The 1,527-nt window shown below is 63.2% G+C and overlaps 1 protein-coding gene across 1 annotated transcript in view; it reads left to right on the plus strand.

Annotated features, from left to right (window-relative positions):
• The window catches only part of NAV1 (neuron navigator 1), a 146,234-nt gene that overhangs the window by 123,250 nt on the left and 21,457 nt on the right, over nt 1-1,527 (plus strand). The window contains exons 15-16 of the mRNA XM_010831110.1: nt 95-213; nt 687-848. Of these exons, the coding sequence (XP_010829412.1) occupies nt 95-213; nt 687-848 (281 nt within the window). The remainder of the gene's footprint in view (nt 1-94; nt 214-686; nt 849-1,527) is intronic.

Consider the following 1,527-nt stretch of genomic DNA (forward strand, 5'->3'; position numbering starts at 1 on the left):
ACCTCTGCCTCTGCCTCCTAACACCCCGCACCCCCTCCTCCCACGCCTCCCACCCCTTCTGCCAACGTGAGTGTGCCTCTCTCTCCCTCCACAGCAAATCCGAAAGCTTCGCAGGGAACTGGAGTCGTCCCAGGAGAAAGTGGCCACCTTGACCTCTCAGCTCTCAGCCAATGTGAGTGCCCAGAGGTGGGCCCGGGTGGTGGCAGCTGTGTGAGCCCCAGTTGGGCAAGTCCATCCGAAGAGAAGGTCTCCCCGGGTGTCCCCTGGGCTTCAGTTACACGGGCGCAGAGGATTGGGGCCTGGCTTCTCCTCCCCCAAGTCTGCGGGTTTGTAAACAGCCACTTCACCCCCACCCTAACTCACGGGCGTGGACGAGTGCCCGTGTGATGCCTGTGAACTCGCTGGAGAAAGGATTGTATCAGTGGCTGTGTGTGCAGGAGGAAGCAGCCTTGCTCAGACAGTGGTGGTTAGTCATGGGTCAGAATTAACGGAGGTTCCCGGGAGCCCTGTGCCCCGCCTGGGGCGTGCCCTGTCTGTTCACACCCTGTCCTGCACCGCCCCAGGCTGGGTGCTGGAGCTCCAGCTGGTGAGGCTTTAGGAGCCAGCCCCCACCCCTGGCCACAGTGGCCTCAACTCTTCAGGACGTGAGCTTTGCTGGGGACCCGCCTTCTCATCCCTTCCCTCAGCCTGCCAGAGTCCGCCCACTTAGACCGAGTCTCTGGTGGCCTCAGTTTTTCCACCCCGCACGATGGGCAGAAACAGAGCAGCCCCGAGCAAGGCCACGGCAGTGTCTCCCCAGCGGCCAAGCTGCAAACAGAGAACATAAGAGCCATTTTCCCCCAAAAGCTGTAAACAACAGCTGAGCCGGATCTACGGAGCCTTCCAAGCGTTTGCACAGAGTGGCCGTGTCTGCAGTTTCCGCTGGTTTTTTCTCTCCCCTTCCTCCCGGGGGAGCCCAGCTGTCCGGCCTGGGTCTCCCATGGAACTGAGACTGCGCCGAGAGCTCGGGCGTCCCCAGCACGTCCCTGCGGCTGCATCCTGCCCACACCCGGGTCCCTGTCTCCCCTCCCCAGGCTCCCAGTGGTCAGTGTTTCCTCACCAGCTTGTGTGCAGCCCCTGGCAGGCCTTTCCCTGCAGCTGGGACACAAAATAGTGAGAGAAACAAGACCCGTCTCTACTTGGACCGCGCCCCACGCCCGCCAAGGCCATCACACCCACAGGCCCGGGGGGTCCCTGTCTGAGGGCCCCAGGGACAAAGAGCAGGAGCGCGTCTGACCCGTTGACCCTGCACCCTGTCACTGCCACACTCTCCCGGGGGGCCCGGATTGTGGACTTGGAGGGTGACTCTCAGAGCAGGACGTGCCCCTGGCTGAGAGAGATCCAACTCTCCTGGGGATCGGAGGCAGCCTGGCCTCGAGGGTCGGAGCCCTGCCCTCAGTGGGAGCTGCGACGCCAACGCTCTGGAAGGTCCTCAGGTCCTGATTCCAGACCTTGGGCCCTGTTCCCAGGCCTCCCCAGCTGCCCACA

Source organism: Bison bison, unplaced genomic scaffold (assembly GCF_000754665.1).
Source record: "Bison bison bison isolate TAMUID 2011002044 unplaced genomic scaffold, Bison_UMD1.0 scf7180017864524, whole genome shotgun sequence".
NCBI lineage: Eukaryota > Metazoa > Chordata > Mammalia > Artiodactyla > Bovidae > Bison > Bison bison.